At 35.5% G+C, this 16,604-nt stretch overlaps 2 protein-coding genes across 2 annotated transcripts; both read left to right on the top strand.

The window, feature by feature from the left end:
* Positions 1-9,317: 9,317 nt before the first annotated feature.
* On the top strand, positions 9,318-11,911 carry LOC132798650 (zinc finger protein 883). The gene is made up of 2 exons (XM_060810588.1): positions 9,318-10,301; positions 10,949-11,911. Exons 1-2 carry the CDS (start codon positions 9,366-9,368, stop codon positions 11,795-11,797), a joined length of 1,785 nt encoding a protein of 594 aa, XP_060666571.1. The 5' UTR covers positions 9,318-9,365; the 3' UTR covers positions 11,798-11,911.
* LOC132798651 (V-type proton ATPase 16 kDa proteolipid subunit c-like) lies at positions 11,863-12,579 on the top strand. The gene is made up of 2 exons (XM_060810589.1): positions 11,863-12,194; positions 12,255-12,579. The coding sequence occupies exons 1-2, from the start codon at positions 11,963-11,965 to the stop codon at positions 12,470-12,472; spliced, it is 450 nt and encodes a 149-aa protein (XP_060666572.1). The 5' UTR covers positions 11,863-11,962; the 3' UTR covers positions 12,473-12,579.
* The last annotated feature ends 4,025 nt before the right edge of the window (positions 12,580-16,604 follow it).

The raw sequence follows: 16,604 nt of genomic DNA, 5'->3' as shown, positions 1-16,604 counted from the left end.
GTAGGCTTGTGTAGCCCATGAGGCCTGAAATCACAGAGAGATGTCGTCAGTTAACATTTTTTAAGGTCTTTAACTGTTTAGCTTTTTTCAGTGTTCGTTGTTGCTGTCGCTTGCTTAGTTTAATTGTTTTTCTTGTAAGTAATTTTGTTGTTTTTCTCCCATTTTATATTATTTATTAAAAAATGTTTTATATAGAAGCCGAGATTTTAATTAACAAGCAAATACAACAAAAGGCCGACAAAATTGACGGCAGGTGTTGCTTTGTTTTAAGCTGCAGCCGATACTTGGCAGTAGCTTCAACTTTATTATGCTGCTCAAGTTATCTGGGCAGCATTTCTATCATTGCTTTAAGGTAAACTTGCAACATTTTCATGTCAATCATTACCAACGTTATGAACAGATAGATTAGACACTTGCACCAAAGCAACTCCAAGAATGATCCCTTCGATCTCATCCAAACAAGTACGGAAGTAGGCACAAATTTAAGTCAAATAGACACTTTCTTAAAATTGTAGAACAATCTCTAAATCTCCATTAACCTCTCTCATTATGTGTGAATAGTGATTTTTTATAGGAAATTCATTAAATATAAAAAAATATAATTTTTTTCACTTGACAAATCCTTCAAGGGTACAAGAAAGCAGAGAGTGATAATAGTTTTACAACTTTCTCCAGAAAATCCCATTCACCTTATTACTTCCTTATTACTTTGGGGACTACTGTTCATTAAATATAGTACTAATTCGTTAATGTGTGGTCTAAGAGGTCTTTAGGCTCCTTCTGCCATTTTCTCTTTTTTTATCGTTTGTTGATAATAATTATGGTCATTTCTGATAATTATGAGTCAATGTAACGGGTTCCAGGTTTTTATACTCAGATCTAGTGTGGTCTGTACTTCGGTAATAATTGTCATTGAGATAATTAGTTAAGTGGCCGCTTGGGATGACAGGTATGCTGTTAGGCCGACGGCCAACAGAGTTTATTAAATGAAAAGTTATGAAAATAAAATAACAACTGGAGCTATCTTGAAATTTAATACCAGATCACTTAGCTGGGAAAAGTAAACGCAAGTGGGAAAGCACACACATGTTTCAAATAATACAGAGTGTGGTTCATTTCAATATACCGCAGAGTGCAAAATATACCAAAATTGTCAGCTGAGCGGTGCTCATACGGATGTGCAGATACCTCTCTCTGCTTTTTACAAACATATCCTGTTAGCACAAAGATGTGCAAACCTTTTGCAATAGGGGTAACGGGTATAAAAATGTACATATGGATTCTAAATACTGTTACACTAATTGCTAAGGTTAATGTTTACAACTGTAAATGAGCACAAAATTTGATTTATTTGTGTGAAACTTATGACAATGGCACTGCCTAGTCTTCTAGGCAAATGAGAAAAAGTTCACAAATCGCAAAAAAAGAATAAAGTAATGGTAGATCTTATCTTGATTGAATCACCCAGATAGAGTATGCACACAGCAAACAGCAAGAACCACACATAAAAAACTCATAATTAGATTATGCAAATTTCGTGCTCTATGGCGGTAGCTTCAAAGCTACCCAACAGCAACATAAATAGCAAAAACATGAAGAGCAAGCGAATCAACACCAATACCAACAAGCGGCTAACGCCCAGCTATATCATTAAATTTGATTGATTTTACTCACAGCCAGGAAGCCAGCCATTATCAGCTGTGTCTTCTCACTAAAGAGAATGCATTTAAATGTTGACACCTTTAAACCAACTCGAGTGTTACAATCCAAAAACCTTTAAAAGTTGTAGTCTTTGAGATTGTACACCCGGCACCCATTGCATAAAAGGATATAACAACGTATAAAATAAAACTTTAGATATAAGCAAAATTATTTAAAATTATATTATTACATATTCACTCGCATTGGATTTTTAGAGTATTTTGTGAACATAATGTTAAACTTCATGTTCATGTTTACACAGTTAGTTCAAGTATTTTTTTTAATATTTATTTTAATTCAATCAGAAGTCTGATCTCTTTGAATTAAATAGGTGGGTCTGAAAACCACAATTTAAATCATTTTGGGGCAGCCGCGTCTGAAATTTTTCATAGAATTTATTTTAATGAAAAATGTTGCCTGTAAAGTTATATACATATATACTCGTATCTATATATACATATATATAACTTTACACCTGTATAACTATATACATATATCTATATATATATATCTATATATACATATATATAACTTTACACCTGTATAACTTTACAGGCAACATTTTTCATTAAAATAAATTCTATGAAAAATTTCAGCCGCGGCTGCCCCAAAATGATTTAAATTGTCAATATTTTACTGTATATATGTATATATATATATATGAAATATGCATATGTTACTGGCAAAATTCAAACAATAATTCTGAAAGTTTTCTGAAATTGTGGAGTCTATATGTATAAATGTTGGTCAACAAATAATAATAAATAATAAGATAACACAAAAAAAAAACATTTTATACCATAACAATACTAGTAATTTTTGATACAACACTGCAGAAATCGTAAAAGAAAAAGTTCCGTTTTTCTTTTTGCCAAATAAAATTTAGTCCTGCGTGAAATGATTACACGTTGACACTACTTGAACTTTGAGATTTTCTTTCAGTGCCGAACAAGAGTTCTAAATACAAACTTATAGTTAATCACTAATTTGTTGGGACACGAGCATACGTACATCCATTCATTCGAGTTTAGTCAGCATTTCCAAACTCTTAGTCTTTCGACGTATTTAAACGTTCAAAATGGTACACTTCCAAAAATTCATTTGGAAGATCCATTTGTGATTCATGTTTTAACAGTTTCGACTTCTTTTTGTGTCCTATTTTTAGGCTATGAACTATTCGTTTGATATGAAAAATGAAATTAACTACAGTAGAATCCGGTTATAACGACTCCGCTTATAGTGTCCGTCCGGTTAATGCGACGAAAAGTCGATGGCTTGGTTGGTCCCCATACAAACTTATATGAAACGGCCTCCGCTTAGTACGTCTCCGCTTTTAGCGACAAACCGCTTAAACCGACGAAATTTTTCACAATTCAACCGGATATTGCGACGAAAAAAAAAATAAAGCGAAATAATGCCAACAAATTTATGTAAGTATCAAACGACGCTGTCATAAATGTATGCATTCAGTGAATGGCACTCTTGCTTGTATGCGTAGGAGCGACACAAAGGTTCTTACATTCTCACTACTCTCTGTTAGTTTTAGCTGACGCCTTAGCTTATGCTAAAGAACATTAAGGTATACGATTGGATTTTGGACCATGCTATTAAATTAAATTTATAAATTTTTAGTTTTGTTTAAAAATTAATTTGTTTTATCTTAAAAACCTATTACGAACATGGCAACCATAAAAAAAACAACAATTTTTTTTGCTCCTTTCGGTTAGTGCGTCTTCCGGGTATAACGACGTAAAATCGTCGGTCCCTTGAAAGTCGCTATAACCGGAATCTACTGTATTTGGTTTATTATACCATAAGTAGTTATTTTTTTATATTAATACATTTGAATATTTTTAGTTGATTTACACTTTTAATCAGCAGCCAGGGAGTTCCTTTCAAATTATTTATCTTATGATTTGCGCAACACCCTCAATACTTTTTTTTTTTAAGTTTTGGTGCTGAAATAGCAATTAGTAATACCTCAAAAAGTATGAAATTATTCCTCATTTCCGTTGATCACTCTAAATATGCATATATGTACTTTCTCCGAACCGCCAACATGACTGTCCGTTAACTTATAAACTGGCACAAAATTTGACAAAATACAACAGTAATGACAAGAAGTGACGAAAAAAATAGCATCGCAAAATATCAAAATATTGCGTTAATTTTTGAACCGATCATAAAGTTAATGCATAGACAAACAGAAATTTGTCAACTATTTGATTGCTGTATATGCTGTATATTTAGTTATATTTTGTGTATCTCATTTTAGTCATAGACAAAGGTCAGTTTAGGCTTTTATGCAGGGAAAAAAGCTGTTTTAAATAGTCGAAAATAGGCGAAAATGACTTCCCCATAATAGAAGTGCTCATATAATTGCATGTCCAACACATTGGTTACGTTGGCGTAGCCAACCATAAGGTACCTTACCTTACATATGTTAATAAGTATGTATTTTATTGCGGATTATAGAGGTGCTCCACAAAAATTTCTCAATATGCCATCAAGATTCAAAACACTTTTGCTGGTTTTGTTGTACGCATTGCCAGTATTAAGTGTGGCTATTTCTTTTACCGCCGATTCCAATGAAATGTGTTTTTCGATAAAACTAAAATGGTAAATGCGATACGATCGAATTTAAATTGAAAAATTTGATTTTAATTTCTGTATTCTAAATGTGTTTTCATTAACATAATTAACGTGGAATTTAAGTTAGTATTGTTTCTAGAATTGTAAATAGAAAATAAATTACAGCGATGAGGGGAGTTGTGCGAAGGGGCACGATACTTTGACTTTGACAGCTTTTCGTCAGATCGTTAAATTTGGTCTTTTTAGGATACATAAAAAGTCAGCTTTGTGTTATGTGTTTTCAGCTGTCATTTGGAGATGTTCGCTCCATTTGAGTGCGTGTGCTTTTCTACACTTTCGTTTTTGGATTTCGGTAACCCTGTCTGACTGGGGAGGTCTCTTGATTTATGTGTGTGGCTCATTGATATTGAAATTTGATATATTTGAGCACGCGGTTTATTTTGCGAAGCCGCCCGTCTATCTCATTTCGAGCGTATTTCGTATTTTATATTTGAATTAATTGAAATGATTGTGATCTACAACACAGGTCGGCGAGCATACTATGTATTGTATACACATACATACATATACATATACATATGTATGTGTGTATGTATTGTACTATAGTATGCATACATACATAAGTGTGCATGTACATACGAGTATGCAAGCAACGACAGCCAGGTACGCGCATACACATACATGCATACACATTATTTATGAATATCGCTTTGTTGGACTGTATGTAAATGCTAACGTCTCTTTGTCTTTTGTGGTCAACTTTTTGGAATACGTACATATAAATTATACAGAAAACACTATAGTCTAACACCTCCTAAATGATTCCGTAAGCATTGCCAGATACCTTTTGTTCGTACCACGTTCAAATGTTGACTATTTACTGTGCCTTTTTATGGCACATACATGCATATGTACATATGTATGTATGTACATAATGAACCTTGTGACTCAAATCAATGTGGGCGTATTAGCAACTTGCACGTCTATTAAGGTGAAAATGAATATTAATCTAGAAATTTAATATTTTTCCATCAAGCATTTTTAAGTGCGAAATACATACATCTGTACAAATTATTAAATTAAACGGCATTTTCGGATCAACAGATGTATGTATGTACGTAAGAATATGTATCAAATATTTACATATATTTAAATGTATATATTATATGAATGTCAGTTACGCAAAAGTTTTCTACAACCTATTCCTTTCCTTTGACGAGTTTTATATGAAGATACTTGAAAAGACGAATTCAGAAGACACCGCTAAAGTCAGAACTAATAAAATAAAAGCCGAACAGCAACAGGTAATCGGGAGCGCGCGAGTTGTATCGTCGGGAAACACCCGCTGACAGAAAATCACTTGGCAACGGCTGATCATTAACCGATAACACATGACATTAAAGTTCAACAAAGTGAAAGAGTTTAGACGCACAAGAAATGTGATAAATGCTGGCCACCCCATGGATATTCAAAAAGAGCCACAATCACGGCAACAAACACAGCAAGAACAACAATGACAACGACAACGACAGCGTAAGGCCGAACAGGTGGGGCGAAAAACAAGCGGAAAATTAATAGGTTGAACGATGATCAGCAAGAGAATAAGATTGAGACCGTGTGCGTCGACGAGAGCGAAGAGGAAGCTGAAGCCGTGAAGAGGAGTGAGCGCAAGAGTGTGGAGTCAGAGATGACAGTAAGGCACACACGGGCACCATATCAGATAGGTATCAGCTTACATTGGAGCCCGTTGGATCCCCACATGACAGTAGTGAGCTCATGAGAATTTGTCAAAATGTCAACGGGTGAAACAGTTTGTTTTGCCTGGAGTTTGGGAATCCAGATTCGAACTCAGACTCCAGGCCCCACGTCCACGTTCGCAAGCTGCAAAGCCACGTAGCTTTTGTAAAACAAACCATTAGCAGCTAATAAACATTAGTCATGCAACCACAAGTCGGGGCTAGAGAACCCTGGTATGGGTCGATGATTTAGTGAGTGTAATTAAAATTTAAAGTTTCTTTACCTTGCTTATGTAAATGATCGTGCGGAATTCCACGAATAAATGAACAAGTTCCAATCTCATTTTCTCTCTCTCATTTTGTCTTTGTTGACTTCTCTTTGTAAGTTTTTGTTTATATTCGTAAATATAATGTATACAGATCTTGAATTTCTGGTAATTCGTCCGCTTGCTAACAGCATCGTCATTAATCAAGCAAAACTCCCTATTCTTAGATCAGTCTATTGGCAATGCGACAAGTTGGTAAGTTAGCCAGATATTGGTGACTTTGTAAGTGATCGCAGAAAACTCATGTACTTTCAATGCATAAAAACTGTCCCCTAATTGGGCTTACAATATTGTGGCATATCTCCTCTCTATAATCACCTCTCTCCATCTGGATACTCATCGCTTTGCTCCTGTAAATAAGTACCACTTCATTATACAAACTCGCATTTAACTTTATTTCGTAACATTGCTGCAAGAGACTAAAACTTGTGTAACTTTATGTAGTTCCACTATAGTTATGTCCTTGCACATTTGCATTTTTAAAGTTCTGTGCTCTGTCGTTATGAATAAAGAAGTAAGAAATCTACAGTTGAGTGTGCTCGACTGTGAGGTACCCGTTACCCATTTTAAATAAAAGCAAAATATTCCGGTATTATTTTCAAAATATACCAACAATACTACAAAAATACTAAAAATATACCAAACGGTATAATTGTTTTATTGATATAGTACCAGATTTTCAGCCAAAGCAAGTAAGACCCCTAGTAAGTAGGCATTTTTCCCATACAAAAGTATGTCTTTAATAACTTCGACAATTTTGACATGGCTAGGTCGTCTCGTGTTGGCACAGATCAAAAATATATGTACATATATACGTTATAAGGTCGGAGATGCCTCTTCATGCTTGTTACATACATTTCCTGCCGGCACAAAGTTATAATACCCTTGAACTCTACAGCAGGTTTAAAACAAGTAAGAAAGCTACAGTCGAGTGTACTCGACTGTGAGATACCCGCTACCCATTTTGAATAAAATCAATATATTTTGCGGTATAATTCTCAAAATATACCAAATATACTGCAAAAATACTAAAAATATACCAAATAGTATATGTGGTATATCGATATAGTACCGCATTCAAAATATACCATAGACGGCACAATATACCAGATTGTCAGCCAAAGCATCTCAGACCCCTAGTAAGTAGGCGTTTTTGCCCATACAAAAGTATTTCTTTAATAACTTCGACAACCAAATTTTAAGGGATCATAACTACTATAGTTATTACTGTATATACCAAAATTCGTAACTCTAGCTTTAAAATTACGCTTGTTATTCGATTTTTTTGATTTGCAGGGACGGAAGTGGGCGTGGCAAAAATTTGAAACAAACTTGATCTGCGTGCAAACATAACAAATGCTGTCGAAAAAAAATTATAGCTCTATCTCTTATAGTCTCTGAGATCTAGGTGTTCATACGGACAGACGGACGGACGGACATGGCTATATCGTCTCGGCTGTTGACGCTGATCAAGAATATATATACTTTATAGGGTCGGAGATGCCTCCTTCTACCTGTTACATACATTTCCTGCCGGCGCAAAGTTATAATACCCTTCTACCCTATGGGTAGCGGGTATAAACACTATATCGCTAACGTGACGAAAAAAAATAGAATTCACTTCTGGTGGCTAGTATTTGCTTACACAATATTTTTTAATCTTAATAAAGTTGTGAAGTTCTATATTAGTATATTTTATTTATTTTACAAATCTTATAAATATTTGTTACGTAATATTATATATGAATTTATATTTCTTGCCACTTTGCGGAAATGAAGCAAGAGAAGAGTATTTAGAGTAATGTATCCCATGACAAAATTATTATAACACAATATAGATCTACCATAACTAAATTTTGCGTAAATTTTAACCAATTAAACATTCCAGAAAAAGTACAAATCTAACTACAAACGCTGCCTAGCGTTGTCTCTAACACAAACAATTTTTATACCCGCTACCCGTAGGGTAGTAGGATATTAAAACTTTGGGCCTGCAGGAAATGTATTTAACAAGCAGAAAGAGACTTATACGATCCCGTTAACTAAGACTTTAATCTTAGTTGTGTGTGTGAAGAGACCGATAACGAAAACCCGAAGCGGGGATGTACATTGCAAAATGAATTAAGTTTTTGATGTTATATATGGTAATTTACGGAAAATTATATAAGAGTAGCATACTTTGGATAAACGTATCCCATTAATTTAAATTAGTATATAATCATAATACTGGACAAAATACAATACCATAGTTTTTTCTTGCTTATAACCATAATATAGTATTCATACAATCGCACATGCAACAACAGCAACATTAACATTAAGAGCAACAATTCTGCAAGACGGACAAACAAATAACAACAACAACTGAGTATAAAGAGCAAGAGAAAAACATTTTGAAAATTTAACGATGAACACATTTTATTACCACAATTAATTACAAAAACAACGTTGAGAAAGGAATCTTGGTAAGACAATCTGTGATCAACACAACCATACAAGTATGAACGAGAGAGAAAAAGAAAATGCAAGAGGGAGAGAAAGAACATATGGAGAGCATGAGCCAGGCTAGAAGACCCAAAACGAAAGATCTGTGATAAACGTTATGATAGATGTGACTAGTAAAATGCTACTACGAAATTGTTCTCGGCCACTTCTTTGGCAGCTCTCGTAATTGGAGGCGCGACTTTTTGTCTCAGCAGTGGCAGCTAGGGCTGCTTAATTGGCTCCGAATCTCTTGAGTACGAATGCGAGATTGAGCTAAATCTTAGTCTGAGAAGCCGTCGCAGTCAGAGAGTGAGTATGAGTTTGGATACCAGTCGTATAGCGGGCTGGGCTCTCTGTTGAGTTGTAAACCAGTTTTTTAACCAATTAAACGCCAGAGAGCCAGAAGCCGTAATACAATATCGAGCTGGTCAAGACGTTGTGGACTGTTGACAACACTTTAGCCTGCACATTTCGATTTTCGACGCGTAGCGTGACAGTTCCACACGTTCAGACACGGTTCAAGTATATGAACGCTGCCGACGCCAAAAACATAACGCAAGAAAAAAGTATGGGTTTTAAGCAAGCCATGCTGCAGCGCAGCTATGAAATGGCGGCATCTCCTAGCCCACAGTTGGCGCCGGGTCCGGCTGCGGTGCCACAGCAAGTTACTGACTTTAGTATCAGCCGCATTTTAGGCGGCTTAGCCAAGGATAATGATGTTAAGAGAACACCGCAGGCACAGCCTAACTCAAACAATATTCTGGACTTATCCAGGAGCAATCAAGATGTCATCACTGCAACTTTAGTACCTGGACCCACATCATCACAACCTTCAATTCCTGTTGCAGCCTCTAACGTACTGCCCGCTTCAATCAATTCAACTGGATACACGGGCGATAGAGCAAGGAGTTGCGCCATGTTGCCCCCGGACTTCCTGGCTATGGCCAGCGCCACAAAATTCTATGCACAATTCTTTCCACAATTGCTACCAGCTTATGCTGCAGCTGCGGCTGCAGCAGGCATAACCACTCCGCCTACATCCCCCTATCATCAACCGCAGCCCCAGCATCAGAAGCGATATTTTGCTCCCTATGTGATTAATTCGCAGAGTCCATCGCAACCTAAATTGAATGCTGCTTCGGCCGCTTGCAGTCGAGTCGATTGCCTGGAATGTCTGGATTATTATAAGCAATTTGGAGCTGGCTATAAACTCTCACCATTGACATCACCAGCAGCCTCTTCGGTGAGCAGCTCCAGCAGTACCCAGCCAGCTCGTGCGAGAAATTGTACCACGAACATCTCCCTTACAACAGTTACCAATGTAAAACTTATATCTTCATCTGCGTCAACATCTGAATTGCAATCGAAGATCGGATCCAGTGTAAACACAATCATAGCTGAGGAAATCAGCTATAAGTGCCGCATTTGTGACAAGGTCTTTGGGTGCTCTGAAACATTACAGGTGAGTTTCATTAATCTACAAAAAATATATTTATTTGTAGATCCAGACATTTAATTGTCTTCGCGTATTCAGATTTTACAGCTTAGTATTCAACTTAATTTTTATAATTTTGCTCAGTTTATGAATCATACAAGAAGATTATGTGCATATGCACATATTGCGTGAGATCACAAGATCTTGCGTTTTATTGCAAGGATTTTAAATCCTCAATAAGATCACATTTTCTCTAATTTGTCAGACTAACTGGGCGTATCTTTGTCGACCAGCTTCAATGTAAACACTTTTCAAATGGGCGGTCTGAAGCGAAGGCGGAGCAACAGTTGCCAATAGAGTCGAAGAGAGCCTATGCAAATCTCAATAAGATAAAATGGAGGCTCCCAAATACAGAAGTGACGAGAGAGAAGTCTGAGGCAGATGCGAGAACTGGTTATGCGCATGGGTGCAGCCCGTGCTCTCTCTACATCTCTCACGCTCACTTTTACACACGCACACATACATAAAGTCACATTAGATAATCTGTTTCGGTTTCAATGAGAGTTGTTTTACAAAATGGCTACCAACCAATGAGCAGCATTTCTCCAACGTTTCTTTCTCATTCTCACTCTCTTTGACTCTCTCTCTCCCCCCCTCTCTCTCTCTATCTGTAGGCGCATGAAAAGACACACAAATCACCACGCTACGAATGCTCGGACTGTGGCAAAGGTTTTTCTCAGCTTCGAAACTATAAATATCATTTATCCGTACATCGAGGCACTAAGGAGTTTGCTGCAGAATGTCCGGAATGTGGTAAGACCTTCAATGACAAGGGCTACCTCAGTAGTCATATGAAAATTCATCGAAACCGGAAAGAATACGAATGTCCCTACTGTCCCAAGTCCTTTAATCAACGCGTCGCATTCAACATGCATGTTCGCATTCATACAGGCGTCAAGCCGCACAAATGCGCCGAATGTGGCAAGAGGTTCTCCCGCAAAATGCTGCTGAAGCAGCACATGCGGACACACAGTGGCGAGAAACCGTATCAGTGTTCCGTGTGCGGCAAATCCTTTGCTGATCGCAGCAATATGACGCTTCACCATCGTCTGCACTCTGGCATCAAACCCTTCAGCTGCCCGCTTTGCCCCAAAGCATTTACCAAAAAGCACCATCTGAAGACTCATCTCAATTACCACACGGGCTGCAAGCCCTATGTATGTCCGCATCCGAATTGCAACCAGGCATTTACACAGTCCAGCAATATGCGAACACATGCTAAAAAATGTCAATACCGACCGTTAGATAGTGCGCAAGCATTTCCTGTGACCACTAAACAACATCAGCAGCAATCACAGCAACAACTTCAGCTGCCACTGCCACAGACAACGCTGTCTCTGGCCATGGCAGCCACTCCCAGCCTTACTCTTCCACCAACATCGTACCCGGTTCAGGCTGTCACTGCAAATTCCACTTTTCCGCCGGCACACCAAACACTGCTTAGTAACTTGAGGACTTTCTAAGCATTACTTTAAATTCTCGCTTATTAGTGTTAAGTAATATTGAACAATATTTCTATGTTATTACTGTCAAGTTAAGCATTAATACAATAGTTAGTTTTGCATTCGAATGTGATTTACCTGTTAATAAATAAATAACATTATTAAATAACAAATTTGTTGAATATAATGGACAGTGTGGAGAATACTGCTACGATTAGGCGGTACGAGAATTTTCCGTCGTATGGGCCTTTTTATGGAGTAATGGGCGTATCTGCAGCCATGGTTTTATCGTCGTTTGGAGCTGCTTACGGAACCGCAATATCTGGTACTGGGATAGCAGCAACAGCAGTCATGCGACCGGAACTGATTATGAAATCTATTATACCCATTGTTATGGCTGGAATTATAGCGATCTATGGTTTGGTGGTTTCTGTACTAATTGCTGGAGTCTTGAATTCAGCGACGTCCTATTCCATAGCCAAGGGATATGTGCATCTAGCTGCTGGTTTGTCTGTGGGCATGTGTGGACTAGCTTCAGGTTATGCTATTGGAGTAGTTGGCGACGTCGGGGTCCGCAATACCGCCTTACAGCCTCGATTATTTATTGGAATGATTCTCATTTTAATTTTCGCAGAGGTCTTGGGGCTTTATGGAATGATTGTGGCAATTTACCTTTATACTAAAGATATTTCTTAAAATATTACATTATGTTGTTCTAAAAGATATCTAATACATATGCATTTTTGTGCCTTGGTAAAATTCACTGGCGTATTTCACTGATGACGGGCACGCAGAAAAAAGATATATCCGTCTCGAAATGTCGAATTCAGCTTGTATTACGATCTTTTGTACAGAAAAGCAATTTGCGTAATAAGCATAAGAGACTTACAAGATTTGGCTGTTATAATTTGAATAAAGTTGGTTCATATTATGAAATTGAGTTCGAAATAATAATAAGATTTTAAACTCCCTAATTCTTTACGAAATGGTTACATTAATTAATTAATACAAAAATCTCCACTCATGAATGTATACATATCTCAGTATCAAAATGAAAGCAAAATAATAACTAAACATTGTCAGGTGAACAGCCTATTCACAAGCAACTGGTAGTATTGCCAGAATAGTAAATTTGTATGGCAGAAGTAATGAAATTGCAAACACATTGTCATAGAAGTGAACTAGTGAACTAAAAACGAAATAAGTAAGAAAGCGACGGTCAAGTGTCGTCGACAGTGAGATACCCGCTACCAATTTTGAATAAAAGCAAAACTGCAAACAACAAAATATACAAAATGAATATTCAAAAAAATGCTGAGTGACTTTTCAGGCTGTGTCATAAAATCGCCAATTCCATTTGCAATATTCTAAAAATAAATTTGATTCCAAAATATTTATTCAGGGGTGGCACAGTAATCGCTTCCGCTCAATTTCGCATCAATTCTATTTCGCAGTGGCACACCTCACTCCGATGACAAATTTTGAGTGGAATGATTCTGCCATCTATTCGGTTGAGATTTTCGAAACCAAGACCACAAATTAAACTTAAAAAGTTGAAATTATACTTCTGTTAGGGGCCATCGCCTTCCTATCCTGACTCCACTTGATTACTCCCAGAAATTGGTAAATAATTCTTAAAGTTGTTAAGTAACTTTTCATGTGTTTCGGGAAAGCTATTTAACAAAAATATATACAATCCTGTAACTCCACAGCTTTCATTAGTCATATTTTCCCTTCTCGAGAAAATGTCTCACCTTCCTTTAATTTTATTTTTTTTAATTATCCATCCTTATGTTGTGTACAATAAAATTGTCTATTTTTCGCATGTGAAACAGTTGATTTGACTTCACTATACATACATTCCTGTAAAATTCTGAAGTCGCAAGACTGCATATTGCATTAAAATCAAGAAAATCTTGCAACCAACTTGCAGTAGTATGTGCTTGTGTTTGAGTGCTGTGGCCATACATTTTTGTTGATTTATCACTTCCGTGTAAAATTTAGGGTCATTAAGGTTTCCAGAAAGTTTTAATATCAAAGGTTATTGTTGCACGCAGATTAAGTTTGATTCAAATTTTTAATCATTAGTAATATAAATGACCTACGAAAAAGCAAACATTTACGTCCACACAAATTAAATTATTGTAAGAAACTGATGAGCTCACATTCCTTGTCTATTTCTATGGCAATAATATCCCAATCAAATTTTTTGGATTTTATATTTCACATGCAGTCCTGTGACTATTTATCTTCCCAGGAAAATGCCTAACACGCTATTTTTTCATATTTTTAAAATTCTTTATATTTTTATATGAGATCGCAATTAACAATTCTGATGTCGGGTTTTTCGTCTGTGGAACAGCTAATTTGACATCCATACATATATGTAAATTCCAGCATTGGAATATCAGTACCGTACCCTTTATTCATTTTATGCTGGAAACTGTGAAACGAAATGCCGCCGTGAAAATTATTGACGATTGTTTTCATATGGAGTTACGCGGAAATAAACAAGATTTCGATTATTTGGAAACAGCGTTTTATTAAGAAATCGACAAATGCTCCAAAATGTAATGCTTACAAAAGCTGTGATTACTGTATATTAGTTACTCATTTCCAAATAAATTCATCTCATGTGAGAATAAGAGCTTATAGAAGCGGCAATTTTTGTAGCAATTCCTGTTAAATATGTTTCTGGTATGGGGCTGTCCATATATCATAATCATGTCAATAATTGAAACTAATCATTCAAGAATGAGTATTTTAATCAAAAGCTTTATTCTTAAAATATACCGAAGTAATATACATTCCAGTGATGCCAATATTTTTTCGAAAAAAAAGGACAGATTGAGAAAAAAACAGGAAAAATAGGATGAAAATATTATAAAAATGATAGAAAAAGGGACAAAATGTTTGTTTACAATAATTTTGTTTTTTATTATTAAGATAATAGTTTTAAGGCAGCTTCGATTATTTTTCCTTCGTCATTATTGCTGTCCTCATAAGTAGCCATGAAGCCAATTATTTGGAGATACTTTTCAGGCACAGGCAGTGTCTGTCAGAAACTACATTTCTAATAAGGTTAGTGCACTTGGTTCTGTGCAATTTAACCTTCTTGGCGTCAAAATGTGTTTTTACTAATTCACTTCTAATACTAATTCAGCTTCTTGGCGACAAGTTTCTGAAGATTTGACCGGCTCGAAATAAATTTTACTTTGTTTCACTAAACTTGATGTATTTTGCGTATGTTTTTTTGTCGTCAAGTGCACTCTTATTTGGTCAATTTTACAGTTAATACTGCATTTGCAGTATTTGAAATAAGCCTTGTTAATGTCTGAATTATGGCTACTCCAATCTTTAAAATCGGGCTGCAGTAGCCAACAGTCCCGAAACTTTTGCTTATACATTTTTTTTTGAATTTAATACAAATACATTAATAATACAAATTTTGAAATTGTGTGTCCAGTACCGAAACAGAGAGTGCAAGTAAACCGTGAATAGAGTTTTTCGATTAATTTTTTACCAAACTGTCGATATAGGTATGGCAGCCGCGAAAAGTTGCCACCTGTTTCAAATTTTACAGCTACTAATAAATTTAAATTGGAGCGTGAAAGCAACTATTTTAGGAAAATAAAGAATTTATATTAGATTTAAAAAAAAAGGACAGATTTCCGGATGAAAAATCTAAAAAAAGACAGATTTCAGGTATGCGGATGATTTTCAATTTTTTTCCGGATGAAACGTTAAAAACAGGACAGATCTGTCCGGAAAAAGGACAAATTGGCATCACTGATACATTCAAGGTATACTATAGAGTACAAAATATACCAAATTGTTAGCTAAAGTAACTAAGACTCCTTGTTTACCAAAATTTGGGGTTATAAAGGTAAACAGCCACTCTAAAATTTGTGGAACTTGCAAAATATATTGCTTTTTCGCAAGTTCAAAATTTAGCTCATCTGGGATGTTTATTTTGAAAAATTGCAAAGGAAATGAGCACAGAGTATTAAGAATTATTTCAGAATTTTTTGAAATTTTCAAATAACTTATATTTGTTTTGTTATTTGTAACAATATTTACAATTATTGCTTACTGTGCGTAAGTGAAATAAGTCTGCATGTTTACTTTTCAAGTGTTGTTCATAATTCTTATTGATTGTCTTCGCATACCGTTGATATGCGTCTAATTTTTTATTTGTCAGAGGTGCCAAAGAAATCACTAGTAATTTGGGAAATCACCAAACGTCAAACCACTGAAAAATTTTCGGAATGCCACAGAATTTCGAGTGATTGACAAAAACCTTTGTAATGTGAATTGTATGTTAAAAGCGGCCACATTGTATAATCAAAAATCTATTTATTTTTTTATTAATTTGCGATAATAAATGGTTTAAAAACGTAAATTAATGTACAATGGAAAATGAAAAACTTTAAACAATCGTATCTTTCTAAAAAAAAAGGGGTAAAATTGTCTTCTACCAAACAATCACTCATTTTGTTTACTGCAGTGTTCTAAAATGTTTGTGCTGCCACATAATCTAAACAACACAGGCTTGAAATGTTTTTGGAAAATGCACAATAATTACGGAAATAAGTAGAAAATGTTAATCCATTCTAAATAAAATACATTTTTCTTAACTTATTATTTATAAATTTTAGTTATATTAAATAGATTTTTTTAAAACACTTGTGACCCGAATTCGGATATAAAAATGTGGCATCACTATAAATAAAAATCAGCGTTAAAATACTGAAGTGACTAGTGATTTACAATAATGTTAATCTTAATAATTTTAATGTACAGAATATATTTAATCAATTTAATCATA

Source organism: Drosophila nasuta, chromosome 2L, assembly GCF_023558535.2.
Source record: "Drosophila nasuta strain 15112-1781.00 chromosome 2L, ASM2355853v1, whole genome shotgun sequence".
In the NCBI taxonomy this organism is placed as follows: domain Eukaryota; kingdom Metazoa; phylum Arthropoda; class Insecta; order Diptera; family Drosophilidae; genus Drosophila; species Drosophila nasuta.
Note: the sequence above shows the minus strand (reverse complement) of the source record. Positions and strands in the feature narration are given on the sequence as shown.

Bases quoted from the DNA above. Each gene is read 5' to 3' on its own strand.
- LOC132798651 (XM_060810589.1), top strand. From the start codon at position 11,963: ATGGACAGTGTGGAGAATACTGCTACGATTAGGCGGTACGAGAATTTT. The intron at 12,195-12,254 runs GTTTGGTGGTTT...CCTATTCCATAG, and splicing joins TGGAATTATAGCGATCTATG to CCAAGGGATATGTGCATCTA.
- LOC132798650 (XM_060810588.1), top strand. From the start codon at position 9,366: ATGAACGCTGCCGACGCCAAAAACATAACGCAAGAAAAAAGTATGGGT. The intron at 10,302-10,948 runs GTGAGTTTCATT...CTCTATCTGTAG, and splicing joins GGTGCTCTGAAACATTACAG to GCGCATGAAAAGACACACAA.